The sequence below is a fragment of the Theropithecus gelada genome, chromosome 15 (assembly GCF_003255815.1).
Source record: "Theropithecus gelada isolate Dixy chromosome 15, Tgel_1.0, whole genome shotgun sequence".
In the NCBI taxonomy this organism is placed as follows: Eukaryota; Metazoa; Chordata; class Mammalia; order Primates; family Cercopithecidae; genus Theropithecus; species Theropithecus gelada.
Genome location: NC_037683.1, coordinates 40735075 through 40755568, shown reverse-complemented (window position 1 = coordinate 40755568; position 20494 = coordinate 40735075). Strand labels below are relative to the sequence as shown.

Here is a 20494-nt window from a genome sequence, read left to right as displayed (position 1 = left end):
TTAGATAACTGGATCATTTTTCACTGTCTTAAGAGAAAAACAAATCCAAGACTATCAGAAATCTTTTAAAATGGTGTTTAGCAGCATATAAGTTTTTTAGTTAAGGGACTCAGAAGGGACAGAGTAAATCAATTCAAATCAAAACTTAATGGTTTCATAGGACTTCATATGAACAAGCAACTTATTTGTCCTACACATATTTTTGACTGGTTTAAAATCAGACAAGGATAAAATGATCTTTTCCTAACCCCAAATTTGGGAGAACACACGGTTTTGTTAGGTTCAAGCCCACCCACATTAAGCATTAACCAGTTAATATTATTGCTCTCACCCTCCAACTTGGAGAGAGACCCCCAAGAGGTTTTAGTAGTGCCTTTACCACTTAGGAAGAAACAGAAAGGTGGATATAGCAAAATGCCAGCTTCCTTGGGCTGTTTCTCCACATGTATTTGGGAGGCAGCAAAACAATCCCTGCTCACTTCAGTCTTCTACACCCAGCCTTGCAAACCACCCACCAAGAATCTCAGCAGAGCCTTTTACTGACACACACACACACCTGGGCCTATCTCTTTAACAATAAAAGAAAACAACTCCCTTTAAAATTCCATTCCAGTGAATGGAATAACTGTGATTATTAGTATTGGTACCCCCTGTATAAATCCAGTTTATTCTTGCTCACCTACAGAGGGGTACACAGATGACAACTCCATTCAAGATACAGTGAAGACAGCCAAAAACAATAGTTCACATTAAAATAATTTTGTGGAAGTTATAAAACCAAGAGAGAAAAATTGAGACATACGTTTGCTACTTTTTAAAACTACTAAACTTTTAATGTATTTGCTTATATGCTCCAGAAAAAGTTAGAAGCAAAATATAGCAATATCTTCAGCAAGGTCTCTTAACCATATGGGGCCTCAGTATCATTTGTCAAAGTATATCACTAACGTTTTCTGACTGTGGCATCCTATACATTTGTTAATTCAAAGTCATAAAAAGGCCTCAAAAATCCATTTTAAGTTTGATATTCCCATCAGCTTATCATTCATGAGGATCTGAGTATTTCCTAGAACAGACTATTCAAAGTATAATAGGAGAGTTAAAAGAGGTTACGTGTTTATGTAATGTATTATGTGAGAGACACAGAGAGAGAATATATTTGTTATTTCAGGCAGACTGAAGACCGAGCTTCCGGTATCAGCTCCCCAAGTGCCTGCTCTCTCTTAGTCAAGTCTCCCTTGAAGAGATGTCCCACATCTTGAGACTGCAGAAAATATAAAGCTATTATATTAATTCATCCTGCCTCTACAGTAAACTGGCCCATCATCCCAGGGATGGCCTAAACCTAAGTCCTTCTTCTTCAACGCCAATGAACTGTTCCCTTCAGCCTTAAAATTAATAACCTTAATATCTATCTGGTATTTGTTTTTAACAGTGAGCAACCTACAGTGCATACATCTCCTTGATAACAGTGGAAGATCAAAGAACTTTTCTTATAACCTGCAATCAGCTACTCAGCCAAAAAACAAAACAAAACCTTGACTGCCTAAGGAGGAAGACTGTTCGGGTGAGCTGGCATAGCTAGTGCAGAGTTCAAATTTTCTGCTGATAATCTTTTACACTTTGGGAAAACTTTAATATCTGTACCTGAAGGCTTATTCACCTAAAAATGTGTTAACTCAAAGAAAATGTCAGAATGTTTCCTCTCTGCTCTTACACAGGATTGTTTTGTCAATCAATGTAGCCTGCACTGAAAGGACCTGCATAGACTATGTCTGTGCAAAGTGCCCGGGTGTCTGCTTTCACCACAGTCTGTATGGTTCGAAATGAGAATTCATAGTTAACAGTAAAATCTAAGGCAAACTAAGGCTGCTGGGTTGGAATTTCTGCCAGCTAGCTGGTACTGGCTTCCTGACTCAAGAGATGAACCTAAATGAGATAGGAAGCCTGTCCCATAGCAGCCTTCCTCTCACTACTTTCCTGGAATCTAATGCAACAAACTTATCACACACACCACATTCACATCCCACTGTTACTTCAAAATTAATCAGGTTTAAATTTTAGATCAGAATCATGACCCACTGTTTGCATTTAGAAATTGTACAAAAGACCATAGATACATTCTGGTGATTCCTTACATTTTACAGTTCCTATGTTAGCCTCTCAAGGCCACAAGTTGCCGCCACGTCTTCTCTGAGTGGCTTTCTCAGTGCTGAATACCAACAGCCGTATTACAGTATCAAGGATTCTGTCAGGTAGGGTTTACAGACCAGACTGTTCATGCAGCAAGGTGCCAACTCAGGCTTCAATGTTCTACTTGTATTTTCTGACCAACTTGCAGAAATGAGCAATCTTCTTAAAATGCCATTCCTGTTGGCAGGAAAGAATGAAACGGCACACATCCTAGCATTCTAAGAACACCTGGTTTAAATAAAATCCAGTGATCATGGACTCTTTCACATTGTTTAAGGGGAAAGCTGCTGTGGGAATATAGACAGTAGGCATAAACAGTGATATATTTTACTCACAAGTATTTTGGGGGTTGCTTTCATTTTCTACACATCAGTGCCACATCTGTGCTAAAGTTAAGAGACAGGCAATGAAGTGTTCGCTTAAGTTAACTACCTTGGTTTTTAGTTTGCTAATTACCATAAGTCATCGTTTTTGTGATCACAAAAATACAAAGAATGAGGTCTGCCTAGATGGGATTACAAAGATTTAGCCAATTTCTTGGTACATAACAGAAGGTACCACAGGATCACTCTCTGTTTTGTAAATATTTCGCTCCTATGAAATGCACAATGCACAACGCCTGTGACCATGTATCGTGTGCTAGTCCAGGAAGCCAGCATACACACTAATAGGAACTCCCAAGCATTATTTTCCTACATCAGTGCAAAGAAGGTTCGTAAACTTCTTTAAAAGTTCAGCTTTAATGACAAAAGATCTATTACATCAGTCTTTCTTCAAAATAAGATAGACGTGAATAAACAACTTCAAACAGGAGGTACCACAGCCTCTTCAATACACTGTAGCCAGTGCGCTGGGCCCTTGGGGATGCCCAGTGATATACACGTTGAAGCAGTAATGTAAGTCTGTGAGCCACTGTTCCTGAACACTTCCACTCTTCAATGTCTGGAGAGAAAAACAAGAGTAATTTGAGAATTGTACCCAAATCTCTATGCTACCTGACAGTATTTTTCACACCCAAACACAATTTCCCAGAGCTGTGGCAACTGCATCCCCGTCTATAAATTACCATAGGAAGTCTTCCAGGAAACAGGGAACTATTAATCAGGCATTACCACAGGCGGTGGAAATTCCTAGTTATATCCTCAAATGCCAACGGTTTCTTGTTGAGTGTGTTCCCTCCTGCACATGCTAGAGACTAATGAAATTTCACCACCAACCGTCCCTTCACCCTTGCCTCCCCCTCTTGCCATTCTAGTGTCTCATGATCTTTACCCCAATGCCAACTGAGAATAACTCTACAGGGCCAACCAACAATTTCTGTCAATCTCTTCTTTACAGAAATGGGCTGATTCTCCAGTCTGGGAATAATCCAAGCTCTTGATTTTCTTCCCTTCACTATTTCTGAATTATTCCACTGCCACTTCCATTACCCCTACAAAGGCTACTGAGAAAATTCTAATGAGCACCTGTGTTATATGCATGTAAAAGCACTATTACTTCAAAGTATTACTACAAATCTCAAGGGACAACCTGCAAATCAAACTATACAAAACACCTTTTTAACCCCCCCAAACTAAAATCACCAAAGGAATCCTAAACAACAGAGCTGTCCCCGCCAAACAGACACAGCTGAAGGCAGAGAGCCAACCATTAGACAAAGCTGAAGTCTATAACTACTTCTGATTTTCTTACTTTCCAGTGAACTAAGTGACTAGAAATTGGCCTGAAGTTTATTCCTGCTAATTTCCTTAATGACAACATTTACTGAACACTTTACAAATGTCAGGTATACTAAAAAATTTACTTTGGTTATCTCCTTTAATGATCACCAAAACACAATAAAGTTGGCATTATTCCCATTTTTGTAGATAGGAAAACAAGCTTGGATAGATAAGAAAGAAAGAAAAAAACTTCATTAATAGAGTCTGTATTACAGTCTAGGTAGGAATGACTCTGATGCCCTTACTTTTTCAAACTAAACTAAGCTTTGTCACCTTCATTTAGTTTGATTATTTTAAGACTTTTATTACCAGTTCTGGAATAACAGACACACACCCCCGTTAAGTCACAGTCAGGTGCTGGACAGCACAGGAGACCCTGAGAAATTACCACATTGAGATTAATTCCTGGACTCAATATATGGGATCTCTTTCCTCCCTCAAAACACACTTCCCTCCCATGCCCCTGTCATAAATTCATTCTTATGCTAATATTGCAAAGCCTCCAGTACCATGCTTCTTACCGTGATATTCTTGATGATCTGCTGCACCAAGATCGCATTGGTCAACATATGAGTCCTGAGGGGTGCATGCTGAAGCAGCAGTCGAAGCAGCTGGCCCACAACAGGCAGCTCCTCAGGCCCAACTCTGTTCACCCGCAGGCTCTGCAACATCAACCTGAGGACTCGAGGCAAGAGAGCCAGGATGGAGACACAGACCCCCCACAGCTTGTCCCTAAAATAACAGAGACAGAAATGAGTCAGTGAGCAAATGCACACAGGAAAAGCCCCCACTTTCCATATCCCCCCAAACTGAAATGTCCCTTTAAGAAACATGGTTTTCAATAACATTTAAGCTGAGAGCCAAATCAAGAATGCAATCTCATTTACAATAGCTCCCCCCAACACACACACGAAATACCTAGGAATATATCTAACCAAGGAAGTGAAAGATCTCTACAAGAAAGACTACAGAACACCAGAACACTGCTGAGAGAAATCACAGATGACACAGATAAATGGAAAAACATTGCATGCTCATGAATTGGAATAATCAGTATTGTTAAAATGGCCACACTGCTCAAAGCAATCTACAGATTCAAATGTATTCCTATCAAACTACCAACATCATTCTTCACACAATTAGAAAAAAATATTCTAAAATTCATATGGAACCAAAACAAGAGTCAGAATGGCCAAAGCAATCCTAAGCAAAAACAACCTGACTTCACACTATACTACAAGGCTACAGTAACTAAAACAGCATGGTAATGGTAGAAAACAACAGACACATAGACCAGTGGAACAGAAAAGAGAACCCAGAAATAAAGCCACATACCTACAACTATCTCATCTTCAACTCAGGTGACAAAAACAAGCAAAAGGGCAAGGATTCCCTATTCAATAAATGGTGCTGGGACAACTGGCTATCCTTTTGTAGAAGAATAAAAATGGATCCCCATCTTTCATCATATACAAAAAATTAACTTGGCCAGGCATGGTGGCTCACACCTGTAATCCCGGCACTTTGGAAGGCTGAGGCAGGTGGATCACAAGGTCAAGAGATAGAGACCATCCTGGCCAACATGGAGAAACCCTGTCTGTACTAAAGATACAAAATTAGCTGGGCATAGTGGCATGCGCCTATAGTCCCAGCTACTTGGAAGGCTGAGGCAGCAGAATTCTTGAACCCAGGAGGCAGAGGTTGCAGTGAGCCAAGATCACACCACTGCACTTCAGCCTAGCAAAAGAGCAAGACTCTGTCTCAAAAAAAAAATTAACTCAAGATAGATTAAGAATTCATTACTAAGTCCTCAAAAGCAATTGCAAAAAAAAAAAAAAAAGACAGGTGGGACCTAATTAAACTGAAGAACAAGAGAAACTCTCCACATTTCAGTAAACATGGTGTTTTTCACTAACATTTAGGCTAAGAGCCAAATCAAGAACAATGAACATCATTCTCTTGGTATCTTTATAGAGCAAAATGTTTATGGTAGAGACAGGTGACCCTGCAGCTAGCCTAACCACATTCTACAAGTGTTAATTAGATAGTGCAATATTCATATGGACCTAGAGTCCACTAACTATGAAAGGCTCTGACTTTGTTGCAGCTTCTTTACCAGGAGCGTATAATCCTCCTAGTTCCCAAATCTTTCTTTTTTTTTTTTTTTTTGAGACTGAGTCTTGCTCTGTGCCCCAGGCTGGAGTGCAGTAGCGCGATCTCGGCTCACTGCAAGCTCCGCCCCCCCGGGTTCACGCCATTCTCCTGCCTCAGCCTCCCGAGTAGCTGGGACTACAGGCGCCCGCCACCTCGCCCGGCTAATTTTCTTGTATTTTTAGTAGAGACGGGGTTTCACCGTGTTAGCCAGGATGGTCTCGATCTCCTGACCTCGTGATCCGCCCGTCTCGGCCTCCCAAAGTGCTGGAGAACCTCACTACCTCCAGGTCTAGAGGGAGCAGCCCTTTCACCATATAACCAATTTCCCTGACTCCACATATGGTAATTCCATCTATGGTGAATAGTGAATCCATTCTAGGCCAAATAGATACTCTTATGCAGAGCCCAGCTGGGACAGTCATGTGCAAGGAGAAAAGAGAAAGCCGGGCGGGCGCAGTGGCTCAAGCCTGTAATCCCAGCACTTTGGGAGGCCAAGACGGGCGGATCACGAGGTCAGGAGATCGAGACCATCCTGGCTAACACGGTGAAATCCCATCTCTAATTAAAAAAAAAATACAAAAAACTAGCCGGGCGAGGTGGCAGGCGCCTGTAGTCCCAGCTACTCGGGAGGCTGAGGCAGGAGAATGGCATGAACCCGGGAGGCGGAGCTTGCAGTGAGCTGAGATCCGGCCACTGCACTCCAGCCCGGGCAACAGGCTCCAAAAACACACACACACACACACACACACACACACACACACACACACACAAAAAGAGAAAGCTGGACTGCAGACGTAGCTAATGCAAAGGCACAGAGATACAGACTACACAAACTAGAAGAAAAATAGAGTAAGCTGCTTTGTCCGTTGCTAAATTTCTAATTCCTAGCCCTTGAGTTTTACAAGTTACTCCTGTAATAATCAATATTTTCATTTTCTACTTTTCTTAATTTGAGTGGATTTTAAAACCACAGACCTTTAAAAAAAAGATAGCCAACCTCAAGGCCAGATGGGTGAAACCTCTAGGTGACAGAAACTATAACAAAATTCATATGAAGATACCCAGTCATACAAAACTGTATGTGGGATTTTAGGGCTAGGATTTTCAACAGTCAAGAGTACTGGAAGCTGAGGCTTCAAAACCCAGGTATGGAAGGCAGGGAGTTTGAACTATGATCCTTGCATAAAATGGGAAGCCAGGAAAACGCAAATGTCAAACTGTCCTACAGGGAAGTCTACAAACCTCCACAGAACTCCCACAAAAGACACCTTAGGGAAAAGGTATGCAGCCCAAAATATACAAGTCTGTTCAACTTGCTCCCTAAAATAAGGGAGAATGCCCACATCGGAGAAAAAAGGAGCTAATGGAACTAACAAGAACTTTAAAGAAACACCAGTAAACCAAGAACAAGCAAGAATGACAAAATACCAAATGAAAATCCAAAACAGAAACAAATCCAAAAGAAAACAAAACAATAACTGATGAAATAAAATCTCAGTAGGAGGATTAAGTAAAAGAATTAGCAAATTAAGATTTTTAAGAGATAAAGAAGACAGAATAAAAAGCTCCCTATATTTAAAAGGAGTTTTTACAAGAAAATAGAAACAATGGGGGAAGATGGTTAGAAATTAATAACAACTTTCCAGACTTGAAGAAAAAAAATTGAATCTTTGTATTATGGAAGCACACTATGTCTCGGACAGGATAAATAACAAACCTACACTAGGACACATCCTGATCTGCAACACACCGAAGATGAAGAGAAAACAGTAAAAATATAGATTACTACCTATAAGATTACTGCCTACAAACTAAGAGGGCTCAGACTAATAGCAGATTTTTCATTAGTAACACTGAGGCAAGGAGACAATAGAACAGTATCTTCAAGGCACAGCAGACACAGTACTAAACAACTCAACTTGGTCAAACCTAACTTTCTGGCCAGCATTTGTGAAATCAAAGGCTCCCCAGTAATTTGACCAGCACTCTCATCATTTTGTAATCTTATAAACACCTTCTCCAGTGGGGAATAAATAACCCAAATGGGAATTTTAGTACCTAAGACTTTGGCTGCCAACTGTGCCTAATATCCTAGTAATGTTAACCTTTCCAGTACCCAGTATAGAACACCTCTAAAACTGGGCATTTTAAACAGGCAAACAAGTATTACACACACTTAATTTTGTTCATTCCAGCCACATGAAGTCAAAGGATGTTTCTCTATAAGAGACTATAATAGATCTTTGAAACTTTGCATGAAGTTGTTTTAGGAGCCGTACTTCAAGTGACAGGAAATAACAAATAGCAATACACACATTTCATTAAGTGGGGATCTTATAAAATCTCTAGAACCCTGAGAAGTTCCTTGCTACTTATAAAGCCTTTTCTTGACCTGTCAGACCTAAAGTTTGATGATGTATAAGAAAACTATCATCAAATTTATGTTATGCATAAATTTTATAGTATATTTAAAGTGAAATACACAATTTTTTCTATACACATACTCTTACTGGAAAAAAATTGAATGCTGACAATAAAATGGCTAAGTTATGGTACATGCATGTAACAGAATACTACAGAGCAGACTGAGCAAACTATGGCCACAGGCCAAATCCAGTCCATGACAAGTATTTGTAAATAGTTTTACTGGAACACAATCATACTCATTTATTTACATATTATCGATTGATGCTTTCACACTACCATGGTAGTGTTGAGTAGCCATGACAGAGACCTTAATGGTCTGCAAAACCTAAAATATTTACCAACTGACCCTTTATAGAAAGAAGTTTGCTGAACCCTGGTATGGAGAAATAAAAATGAATGAAATACAGCTGAATGAATCAACTTCAACCAATCTCAAAAGCAATGCTGAGAGAATCAAATCACAAAAAATACATGCAGTGTAATTCCCATTACAAAAAATCCACAAATAATGCAAAACAAATATGATACTGTTAAAAAATGCACATAAAACCATTTTTTTATAAAGGTAATGAAGTTGATCAACACCAAAGTGATCTGGGGCAGAGGGGTACGTAAAAGACATTTAACTGTGCAGGGTACATTAACAGTATATGTGCTGATGATATTCTATATCGGAACCTTGGGGTTGGTTAAATGGAGGCTCAGTTTATAATTACCTTTTAAACTACATACATGTTTTTAATACATTCAGTGTATGTATTTTAATATCATTTAAAAGTTCAAAAAAGGCCAAAAAGGCACACATCAAAACATTAACAGCAGGTGACAGAATATTTGCCAACCTGTTAGCAGGTTTTAAAAACTTCTACAATGAACTTTTAATGGGCACACCAGTAAGAATACAAGCCTAAAATACTTTTTAAAATGAAAGTAAAATCTTCCCAACTATGCTAAAAGCTCTAGCCTGAATATTATATACGAGCAAAAGTACTAATTAAAAACACTAGCATCTTAGAAACATTTCCTTAAATCCAAGATTTTAAAATTCCCACTCTGGCTAGCTCTAATGAAGCTCAAAACAAAATACAAAGGTTTGTACTAATAGCCCATCCTCCTAAGGGTAGAATTATTTTTCTTGCTAGACTTACAGCAATGTTAATAAAAGAAACCTCACGGCCGGGCGCGGTGGCTCAAGCCTGTAATCCCAGCACTTTGGGAGGCCGAGGCGGGTGGATCACGAGGTCAGGAGATCGAGACCATCCTGGCTAACATGGTGAAACCCCCTCTCTACTAAAAATACAAAAAACTAGCCGGGCGTGGTGGCGGGCGCCTGTAGTCCCAGCTACTCGGAGGCTGAGGCAGGAGAATGGCGTGAACCTGGGAGGCGGAGCTTGCAGTGAGCCGAGATCGCGCCACTGCACTCCAGCCTGGGTGACACAGCGCGAGACTCCATCTCAAAAAAAAAAAAAAAAAAACCTCACAAAAAATTTTATAATGCCATCTAACTTTTCAAATTTGTAACTTAAAGGGGAAAAAAACAAAAAACTAAAAATTTTCACGACAACACAAAGGGGATTCATGAAGGAACAAAGAAAAAGCTAGCCAGGCTGACACAAACTCTCTGAAAGAGACTTTAAGGTATTTGTATAACCTAATTATCTTTAACTGTCTCTATTATTATTTGGTTGGGGGAAGGAGAACAGTAGGAAAATTAAGGTTGAAGAATAAAAAATAATTACCTTTTTCTTAGATGTTCTGCTTCCCCCTTCTCTATAGTGAGCAGAAAATAAAGAAGACTGTAGCAACAAGAAGCCAGAAATGGCAGTAGAGTCTCACTAACTACACAAGTATGATCCAGGAGCTTACAGATAACACCAAAAACACAGCCAGCCGTGCTGTCAGGAATTACAGTCAACCCAACCTAAGCAGAGAAAAACGAGATTAATTACCTCTTCAAAACAGCCCCCCTCCTGCAAATAAAACCAAAACCTGTTAATTCACGATTAACTGTACATCATTTCTACTGAAAACTAACATATACCTAACACATGCCACCTGCCACACCTTAAGGTCCTGTTTTTCTTTGAGAATTTAATCTCTAAATTAAATGACTTTGAAAACATGCAAACATAAGAAGTGCTATTAACCCAATCCACTGTCTGCCCTTCATGACAAAGTCTTCTGAATTTTCTATAAAATGTCTACTGCTGGTTAAAAATAACTATTTAAAGGGATTATTTCATGTACTCAAAATCTGAGTACCAACAATCACACTTAAAAATTTTTTAATTATTCAGGCTGGAAAACTTACATGTGGCACCACTCCTATGCCAGGTAATTAAATGTATAAATAGCTCATTTTAAAATTAGCCTTCCTCTGCACTTTGATTTAGTCATTCAGACATGAATAAACATACCTCTACTGGAGTCAGTAAAAGATATTACTATAGTTAACATTTGACTGCTTCACTGCCAAGAAACCCAGGAAAGGTCATTAGGGTTTGTTAATTCATCTAGAATGTACTGTATGCATTGTCATTAAGGTACAGTCTAACTTGTTACTGTATATATACATGGTTTCAATCTCCTGGAGACTACTGTTGGGTAATGATTTTAGAAAGTCTGCAAACTCTGATGTCTTAACCTCCTCCACAGGCTGTGTGAAAATAGTGGCCAAGACTGTCTGGCATATCGATCTTTTACTAGAATAATGAATGTAGTCAAAGGAGAGTCTAATTCTCCGGAGTGAAGGTAGAGAAAAAAAAAAGTGGGCATTGTTGATGACACAGGGATAAGGATTGGAAGTTTGACAGCAGGGAGAAGGTACCAGGAATTCAAAGCAGTACTCTCTTCCAACTCAAGGGAAATAACATTTTAAAAGAGAAAAAGGAGTCTGGATGTGCCTGTATTTTATCCAAACAAGTGTGTTTCTCAAAGATATAATTTGGGAGCCCTGCTTTGTACTATTATACATTACAATAAAAAGCCAAAGATAAAGAGTGTAAACACTGGAGGAAGTTAAAAGCAACTACAGAGGTATATCTAATGTGGATTTAATACCAATGGAAATGAGACATCCAATATCAAGTAACAGGCCAGTCTCAGGGTTGAGTCTACAGCTTCCAGGGACCACACCTTGTGCCAGGTTAGATAATGTGCCTACTTTGGACCCCAAACCTTCTAGGTGGAACCCAGACTCCAGTCTAGATGTTGAATTCTCAATACACTGAGGCCAAGTACATGCGAATTACAGAAGTTGGAAAGGATTTGAAGTTTAATTTTCAGGTCCCTTATTTCACTGATTTAGAAAAGTGAGGTCCTAAGAAGAGACTGTTCCCAAGGTCACTCAGAATTAAATTAATAACAGCCAGGAAAAATACCAAGATTCCTCAGTTCTTGCCAATGCGTCATGCTGCAAGAGGCTATGGTATCATTAAGCTTAGAATTCCAGATACACTATTTCTGGGGCTATGGTAAACTCTATTCTAACCAATGCATCTCGTGTTCATTCTTAAGAGAAAAAGTTAAAGGATACTTACCAAATGCTTACTGATGGCACTTTGCAGGATGTCAAAGTTCTGACTTCGGGCAGGAATAACCAATAAACTGTGAAAAACTGCCTGTCAGAAAAGGAGAAAACCAGTAACCAAATCAGAACATTTTAGGTCAGAAACAAGTTCAACAGATTTTTTTTTTTCTTCTTCTTTGAGACAGAGTTTCACTCTGTCACCCAGGCTGGAGTGTAGTGATGCAATCTCAGCTCACTGCAACCCCCATGACCTGGCTCAAGCAATCCTCTGGCCTCAGCCTCCCAAGTAGCTGGGACTACAGGTGCACACCACCACGCCCGGCTAATTTTTGTATTCTTAGCAGAGATGGGGTTTCACCATTTTGCCCAGGCTCGCCTTAAACTCCTGGATTTAAGCAACGCACCTACCTCAAGACTCCCAAAGTGCTAGGATTACAGGTGTGAGCCACTGTGCCCAGCAACAGATTCTTTTAATACTTACTTGCTCTACATATTTATAGGAAACATGTAACAAATTACTCTGAAGATGTAAATATCAAAGATCAAACAAATGGACCTTAATATTTGGCCTAATTTTCCAAATAATTCATCTACTAATCATTTATTGACTACTGAGCTAGCCCCTATTAGGTGCCATGCACAGGAATAAAAGAATGAGAAACCTTCTCTTCTTTCTCATACCCCTCAAGTGGCTTACAATCTACCAACATGGAGACTGTACAGTAAGTCCTCACTTAACAACTTTAGCAGGTTCTTGTAAGCTATGACTTTAAGCAAAACAATATATAATGCAATCATTTTTCCCCCCAATCAACATTATTAAAAAAAGTTTTTCAGCCAGCCTGGTGGCTCATGACTGTAATTCTAGCACTTTGGGAGGCCAAGGTAGGAGGACTGCTTGAGCCCAGGAGTTTGAAACCAGCCTGGTCAACATAGTGGTACCTCATCTAGAAGAAAAAAAAAAAAAAAGTTGGGCCAGATGTGGTAGCACGTGCTTGTGGTACCAGTTACTCGGAAGGTTGAGACAGGAGGATCGCCTGAGCCCAAGTGGTTGAGGCTGCAGTAAGCCATGATGGTGCCACTGCACTGTAGCCTGGATGACAGAGTGAGACACTGTCTCCAAAAAAATATGTTATTCAAGGACCTGCTGTATATGTCATTTCCGTTTCCTAAAGAACCTACTGAGGATATTAAGTAAGGGCATACTGTATTTCTATTGAGTACTACAACAGAAAGATCTGAGTGATATGAACAAAGGGCTAACAAAAGCTTTTTTTGCCCACCTGATAGAGAAATGTATCACAGAAAAATATTTATGACCCAGAAAATACAAATATCCTGTTCAATTTATTCATGACACTGCCTCCTATTCTCTAAAGGTAAAAAAGAAATCTGCACAAAAAGTAGAGTTAGAAGTAAAACCCCTAGTATTTTTAATTTCCTAAGTTCTCAGATAAACAAGAGGAGTCAAGAACAGTACTAAGTCCTTCACAGATACCAGTCACAGCACAAACTCCCAGAATCTGATACAGTATACTATCAAAAATGAAATACATAAAAACATCACATGAAAAAAACAAGAATGGGGGAAGGAAGAATATCACTCTAGGAAGAGATCAGTCAATTAAGTTCAAGAGAGCTGTCATCTAGCCCTGAAAAATCAAGACTTTTTGTACTTTGTTATTTACAGATTTGAGAGTGGGGGCAGGGATCAACAGATCTATACATTATTTCTCTGTAAAGTTTCTTATAGATATTACCCAGATAATTTATTTGGTAACTTTTTCTTTTATAAGTAACAATCAGAAAAAACTCATTTCCAAGGCCATCTTCCTACTTCAAAACAAACATGGTGAATATTTTTATTAATCAAAGGTAAACCACATTTGAAAAGTGCACATTCAATAATAACCACTTCATCACTTCCCTTCTGCCTCCCCTTGCTGCCCTAAACGATTCAGTTCTAAAGCCAACGGGTGGGGCCAAACTAGGTAAACTTTGGCACTGGATTTGGCGGGAGTGCTGAGATGGCCCAGAGTAGACAGCCTGCAAGAACCAGAGTCCAAATGGAGTGAGATGAGAGGGGTAGGAGCAAAGACAGACTAATTACAGAGAAGCTGATCAAGTAAATATATTAAGTATAACTGGAGCCAGGTTTCTATCAGAGAAAGCAGGTACAAAAAAGAAACAGGATATAACTAGAATAAACTCTGTGGTGTTGAATGATTACTTTATGTCCAGTAAGAGGATACGGGAGAAGCAACACCCAACAGCAATAAGCACACCTAAATTCCACATGTTGGTTTCTAAATTCCATTCTCCACTGTTCTTTGCAGAAAACTGGTCTGCCATAACTACTCTAATATAATCTTCTCTTTCACAAATAGGAGACCACCTAAACTCTCCCCAAGTATCATACCAAGAAATTTACATGTGCTACCATACCCATAAGAAGCTGAGCTTTCCCTGAGAACTTACAAGTCACCATACAGACCCTGAGAGATAAAAGCAAGCTGAAAACCTAAAATAAATGTAAGATTTCAAGACCTGTAAGTAAACACAGTACCAGGCACTATGGGTAATAAAATGAGGATGTCATTGGCATGACCCTAGCATTGTGACCAGAGTCAAACAAAGCCATGAGAGAAATAAGTTAAATAACTATAAAAGATATAGTCCCTAGAGATAGGAAGAACATGAAGAGAATTCAAACTAAAATGAAAATATCAAGTTAATAAATTAATTGACACACCGCCAACAACAAAAAAAGAATTAGGTTGTAACTTGAACTGAGAGACTACCCTGTTGAGAACACTGTCAAAACTGGCTAACAAAAAATAAAATCAGCCAGGAGAGAACATTACTTCAGATTTTGCATGAAAAAAATGAAACCAATATTACTTAGGATGGCATAATTTTGCATTCTCACTGGACAAGCACCTTTGAATGTTAAGAAATAGCAGCCAGGCACAGCGGCTCATGCCTGTAATCCCAGCACTTTGGGAGGCCAAAGCAGGTGGATCACCTGAGGTCAGAAGTTCAAGACCAGCCTGGCCAACATGGTGAAACCCCGTCTCTACTAAATATAAAAAATTAGCCGGGCATGGTGGCAGGCGCCCGTAATCCCAGCTAGTCGGGAGGCTAAGGCAGGAGAATCACTTGAACCCGGGAGGCAGAAGTTGCAGTGAGCCGAGATTGTGCCATTGCACATCAGCCTGGGCAACAAGAGTGAAACTTGGTCTCAAAAGAAAAGGAAAGAAATTTAAGAAATAAAGAATAGGCTCAAGCACGGTGGGTCACGCCTGTAATCCCAGCACTTTGGGAGGCCAAGGCAGGCAGATCACTTTAAGTCAGGAGTTCAAGACCAGCCTGGCCAACACGGTGAAACCCCGTCTCTACTAAAAATACAAAAATTAGCCAGGTGTGGGGGCTCATACCTGTAATCCCAGCTACTCAAGAGGCTGAGGCAAGAGAATCGCTTGAACCCAGGAGGCGGAGGCTGGCAGTGAGCTGAGACTGCACCACTGCACTCCGGCTTGGGCGACAGACAGAGTGAAACGATGTTTCCGAAAAAAAAAAAGAAAAAAAGGAGAGACAAATAGGTATGTAATGTAGTCTTCTTTTCTCTGCTGTGTCCCTGTATAGTTTTGGTATCATGTGATACTGGTATCACAGAATGAATTAAGGAGAATTCCCTCTTCCCTCCTTGATTTTTGGAAACAGTTTCACGAGAATGGGTATTAGTTCTTCTTTGTACATTTGGCAGAATTCAGCTGTGAATCCATCTGGTCCTGGGCTTTTCATTCTTTGGAGATCTTTTTTTTGAGATGGAGTCTCGCTCTGTCACCCAGGCTGGAGTGCAGTGGCACGATCTCGGCTCACTGCAACCTCTACCTCCTGGGTTCAAGCGATTCTCCTGCCTCAGCCTCCCAGGTAGCAGGGACTACAGACGCATGCCACCACACCTGACTAACTTTTGTATATTTAGTAGAGACAGGGTTTCACCATAGGTGAGGCTGGTCTTGAACTCCTGACCTCGTGATCCTCCCGCCTCAGCCTCCCAAAGTGCTGGGATTACAGGCATGAGCCACTGCGCCCAGCCTGGAGATTTTTTTATTACCAATTTAACCATACTACTCATTATTGGTCTGTTCAGATTTTCTGTTTCATCCTGGTTCAACCTTGGGGAGTTGTATGTTTCCAGGAATTTATCCATTTCCTCTAGATTTTCCAGTTTGTAGGTGTATAGTTGTTTGTAATAGTCCCTGTGGTATCAGTTGTTATGTCTCCTTTTCATTTCTGTTTTTGTCTATTTGGATCTTCCCTATTCTTGCTTAGTCTAGCTACTGGCTCTCAATCTTATCTTTTTGAAGAACCAACTTTGCATTTTGTTGACCCTTTGTATTGTTTTTTGATCTCTATTTCATTTAGTTCTGCTCTAATCTTTGTTATTTCAAGTCTTCTGCTAATTTTGGGCTTGGTTTGTTCTTACTTTTCGTTCCTTAAGGTACAATGTTAGGTTGTTGATTAGTAATCTTTCTACTTTTTTGATGTAGACATTTAATGCTACAAATTTCCCTCTCAGCACTGCTTTTCCTGTATCTCATGGGTTTTAGTATGATTTGTTTCCATTTTCAATTGTTTCTAAAATGTTCTGTATTTCTATTTTAATTTCTTCAGTGACTCAATAATTGCTCAGGAGCATGTCATCGTTCAGGTGTATGTTTTTAAATTTTGCAATATTTCAATGCAAAGTGATGTATTTGCATCATTTGTAAAGTTCCTCTTGGTACTGATTTCTTATTTTATTCCACTGTGGTCTGAGAAGATACTTGGTATAATTTTGATTTTTTAAAATTTGTTGGGACTTGTTGTGACCTACCATATGGTCTATCTGGGAGATCGATAGTTCTATGTGATGATGAGAAGAATGCATATTCTGCAGTTTGTTGAGTAGAATGTTCTATAAATGTCTGTAAGGTCCACTTGGTCTAAAGTTCAACTTAAATCCAATGTTTCTTTGTATTTTCTTTCTCAATGATCTAATGCTGAGAGTGGGGTGTTACAGCACCCCACTATTATTGTATTGCCATGTATTTCTTCCGTTAGGTCTAGTAATACTTAGGAATCTGGATGCTCTGGTGTTGGGTGCATATATATTTAGAATTGTTGTATCCTCTTGCTGAATTGATCCCTTCATCATTACATAATGATTTTCTTTGTATTTGTTAAACCTGTTTCTGATTTGAAGTCTGTTTTACCTGTAAAAGTATAGCTACTCCTGCTCACTCTTGGTTTCTGTTTGTATGAGTATCTTTTACCACCTCTCTAATCCCAACTTTCAGCCAATAAATTACTATTTGGCTTTCAGAGTTTTTTTGCTTTTTCCTTTCAGCACTTTGATTATGCCATCCCATTCTCTTTTGGCCTGTAAGGTTTCTGCTAAAAAGTCTGCTGTTAGTCTGATGGGATTTTCTTTATAAATGACTAGACACGATTCTCTTGCTGATTTTAGAATTCTCTCTTTCATTTTGACTTTAGACAGTCTGATTATAATATGTCATGATGAAGTCCTTTCTGCAATGTATTCTCCTGAGGACTGCTGGGCCTTCTGAATCTGGATGTCTAAATCTCCTGCTAGGCTTGGAAAGTTTTCACCAATTACTTGGTTGGCTAGGTTTTCTAAACTTTAAATCTTTCTTCCCCTTGGGAATACCAATAATTCATAAGCTTAGTCACTTTACATAGTCCCAAATGTCCTGGAAGCTTTATTCATTCTTTTACTCCCTTATGAACACAGACACAAAATTCCTCCACAAGATACTTGCAAATCAAATCTAAAAGTACATCAAAGATAATATACCATGATGCAGGGTTTCTATCTCAGGGGTGCAATAATGGTTCAATATACACAAACCAATAAATGTGATACTTCACATGAACCAAATTAAGGACAAAAACCATATGATCATTTCAAAATACACAAAAAATGCATTTGATAAAATTCAGCATCCCTTCATGATAAAAACCCTCAACAAACCCGGCACAGAAGAAACATACCTCAAAAGTAATAAAGGCCATCCATATATGACAAACCCACAGCCAACATCACACTGAATGAGGAAAAGTTGGAAAGATTTCTTGTAAGAAATGGAACAAGACAAGGATGCCCACTTTCATCATCCTATTCAACACAGTACATGACATCCTAGCCAGAGCAATCAGGCAAGAGAAAAAAAAGACATCCAATTTGGAAAAGAGGAAGTTGAATTATCCCTGTTTGCTGATACGATTATTTTTTAAGACATGGGGTCTCGCTCTGTTGCCCCAACTGGAGTGCAGTGGCACAGTCATAGTTCACTGCATCCTCAAACTCCTGGGCTCCAGCTATCCTACTGCCCCAGCCTTCCAAGTAGAGGTATTACAGGTGCATGCCACCATATCCAACTAGATGGTATGATCTTATATCTAGAAATGAATTCAAGATATAAGATCAACATACAAAAATCAGTAATTTCTACATACCAATAACTAGTTCAGAACAAAATCAAGAAGGCAATCCCACTTATAATAGCTACAAAAACAAACAAACCTAGGAATATATTTAACCAAGGAGGTAAAAGAGCTCTACAAAGAGAACTAGAAAACACTGATGAAAGAAAATGTAGATGACACAAACAAATGAAAAAACATTCAATGTTCAGATAGGAAAATCGACATCATTAAAATGACAACACTATCCAAATTAATCTTTAGAGTAAATGAAACTGCTATCAAAATACCAATGTCATTTTTCACAAAATTAGAAAAAAACATCCTAAAATTAATATGGAACCAAAACAAGAGCCTGAATAGCCAAAGCAATACTAAGCAAAAAGAGCAAAGCTGGAAGTATCACATTCCCTGTGATACTTTACATTACCTACAAGGCTGTAGTAAACACAACAACATGGTACTGATATAAAAACAGATGCATAGATCAAGGGAACAGAATAGAGAACCCAAAAATAATGGCACATATTTATAACCAACTCAGCTTTGACAAAGTCAACAAGAACTACTGTGGAGACAGGACAACTTTTACCATAGGTGCTGGGAAAACTGGAATGTCATGCAGAAAAATGAAACTGGATCTCTCTTACAATATACAAAAATCAACTCGAGATGGATTAAACACTTAAATGTAAGATATGAAACTACAGAAATACTAAGAACCTAGAGAAAACTCTTCTGGACATTGATCTAGACAAATAATTCATGACTAACAGCCCAAAAGCACAAGCAACAAAAACAAAAATAGACAAGTAGGACTTCATTACACTAAAAAATTTCTACACAGAAAAATAATTACCTAAGCAAACAGAAAACCTGCAGAATGGGAGAAAATATAGGCAAACAACGGCCGGGCGCGGTGGCTCAAGCCTGTAATCCCAGCACTTTGGGAGGCCGAGGCGGGTGGATCACGAGGTCAGGAGATCGAGACCATCCTGGCTAACATGGTGAAACCCCGTCTCTACTAAAAATACAAAAAACTAGCCGGGCGTGGTGGCGGGCGCCTGTAGTCCCAGCTACTCGGAGGCTGAGGCAGGAGAATGGCGTGAACCTGGGAGGCGGAGCTTGCAGTGAGCCGAGATCGCGCCACTGCACTCCAGCCTGGGTGACACAGCGCGAGACTCCGTCTCAAAAAAAAAAAAAAAAAAAAAAAAAAAATATAGGCAAACCATGCATCCAACAGGAGACTAATACAAAAATTTACAATGCAAGGAACTTAAGCAACAGCAAAAAATCAACCACATTAAAAAGTAGACAGGATATGAATGGGTATTTTTCAAGATGACAAATTGGCCAAAAAGGCACACATGAAAAAATGCTCAACATTATTAATCATCAGAGAAATACAAATTAAAATCACAAAGAGATATCATCTTACACTAGTCAGAATGGATATTAAGAAGACAAAGGGAACACTTATACACTGTTGGTTGAGAATGTCAATTAGTACAACCTCTGTGGAAATCAGTAGAAAGATTTCTCGAATAACTGAAAATAGAACTACCACTCGATCCAGCACGCCTATTACCGTGTATGTACCCAGAGGAAAAGAAATAATTACATCCAAAAGATACCTATGGTTATTGCAGGACTATTCACAATTCACAATAGCAAACATATGGAATTGACCTAAATGTTCCAACATATGCGTGGATAAAGAAAATGTGATATTTACACACAATGAAATACTATTTAGCCATAGAAAAGAATAAAATCATGCCTTCTGCAGCAACATGATGTAACTGAAGGCCATTATCTTAAGTGAAACAAGTCAGACACAGACAAATAGCGCATATTCTTCCTTGTAAGTGGGAGCTAAAAATAATGTCTCCTCATGGACATAGAGTGTGAAATGACAGACAACAGAGACTCAAAAGGGTGAATGGGTGGGAGTGGGGTGAATGACAGGAGATTACTT

General features: G+C 39.2%; 2 protein-coding genes across 6 annotated transcripts in view; one reads left to right on the top strand and one right to left on the bottom strand.

The window, feature by feature from the left end:
- INVS (inversin) overlaps positions 1–4091 on the top strand; it is a 190414-nt gene extending 186323 nt beyond the window's left edge. The window contains exon 17 of one of the 2 annotated variants that reach the window (XM_025358986.1): positions 1436–4091. In XM_025358986.1, the coding sequence (XP_025214771.1) occupies positions 1436–1542 (107 nt within the window). In that variant the 3' untranslated portion in view covers positions 1543–4091. The remainder of the gene's footprint in view (positions 1–1435) is intronic. The other variant, XM_025358988.1, reaches the window with a different exon arrangement.
- TEX10 (testis expressed 10) overlaps positions 2910–20494 on the bottom strand; it is a 53245-nt gene continuing 35660 nt past the window's right edge. For 3 of the 4 annotated variants that reach the window (XM_025358991.1, XM_025358989.1, XM_025358990.1), the window contains exons 12-15: positions 12035–12115; positions 10235–10416; positions 4436–4646; positions 2910–3135 (exon numbers count right to left, since the gene is read on the bottom strand). In XM_025358991.1, coding sequence (XP_025214776.1) covers positions 3022–3135; positions 4436–4646; positions 10235–10416; positions 12035–12115 — 588 coding nt within the window. In that variant the 3' untranslated portion in view covers positions 2910–3021. The remainder of the gene's footprint in view (positions 3136–4435; positions 4647–10234; positions 10417–12034; positions 12116–20494) is intronic. The other variant, XM_025358992.1, reaches the window with a different exon arrangement.